Source organism: Mandrillus leucophaeus, unplaced genomic scaffold (assembly GCF_000951045.1).
Source record: "Mandrillus leucophaeus isolate KB7577 unplaced genomic scaffold, Mleu.le_1.0 Scaffold114, whole genome shotgun sequence".
NCBI classification, from domain to species: domain Eukaryota; kingdom Metazoa; phylum Chordata; class Mammalia; order Primates; family Cercopithecidae; genus Mandrillus; species Mandrillus leucophaeus.
The window spans coordinates 176,224-177,030 of NW_012099654.1; the positions used below are offsets into that span (position 1 = coordinate 176,224).

The 807-nt window shown below is 61.1% G+C and overlaps 1 protein-coding gene across 1 annotated transcript in view; it reads left to right on the forward strand.

The window, feature by feature from the left end:
* Positions 1 to 371: 371 nt before the first annotated feature.
* Positions 372 to 807, forward strand: part of AP3B1 (adaptor-related protein complex 3, beta 1 subunit) — a 328,165-nt gene continuing 327,729 nt past the window's right edge. The window contains 1 exon segment of the mRNA XM_011996198.1: positions 372 to 675. Coding sequence (XP_011851588.1) covers positions 548 to 675 — 128 coding nt within the window. The 5' untranslated portion in view covers positions 372 to 547.

Below are 807 nucleotides of genomic sequence, written 5' to 3' on the forward strand. Positions count from 1 at the left end.
TTCGGGTGGATATGAAAGTAAGGCAAAGCCGGAAAGAGGAGAGTAGCCGAAACAAGCAAAGTGATCGCGATGGGTTTAGGAAAGGTGATCTGGCGTGCGAAATGGCGTTTCCGGAGAAATCCGAAAACTATTGCTTTACAAAAGTATACTAAAGAGCTGCCCTGGGTCTGGAAACCCCTTAAGGGATCAAAATGGATGCAATGGGTATCCTTCTCCAATGACACCCCTCACGGGCCGGGAGCCTGGCAGTTCGCCACCCGCTGCCTCCCTTTCCGCAGCCAGGCTCGCAGCCGCTGAGCTACCTCTAAAGCCCGGAGCAGGGAAGTCCGCGCAGGCCTGGACGCCCGGGGTGGTATCCTGCCTTCCCGCGCACTGCGCATGCGCAGGGGGTGGACTGCCAGGTCGGCTCAGGGAGCCGTGACGAGTCCGGAAGCGCCTGCGCGCGCTCCTCGGTACGCGAACTAGTTTTGTTCCGTGCCCTCTGGACTGGAACCTTTCGGAGAGAACCCCCGGCAGGACCAACCCCGCACCCGCCAGCACCGCGGCAATGTCCAGCAACAGTTTTTCTTACAATGAGCAGTCCGGAGGAGGGGAGGCGACGGAGCTGGGTCAGGAGGCGACCTCAACCATTTCCCCCTCGGGGGCCTTCGGCCTCTTTAGCAGCGATTTGAAGAAGTGAGGAGAAAGGTTTGGGGTACGGGGATGGGAGGGAGGAGCTGGGGACTCGGAGGAGTGGGCGCCGGGTGGGCTCCCTGGAGTGGAGCGGGGTCGCCCTGAGATCGGAGCAGAGCTGGGCGGTAACGTGTC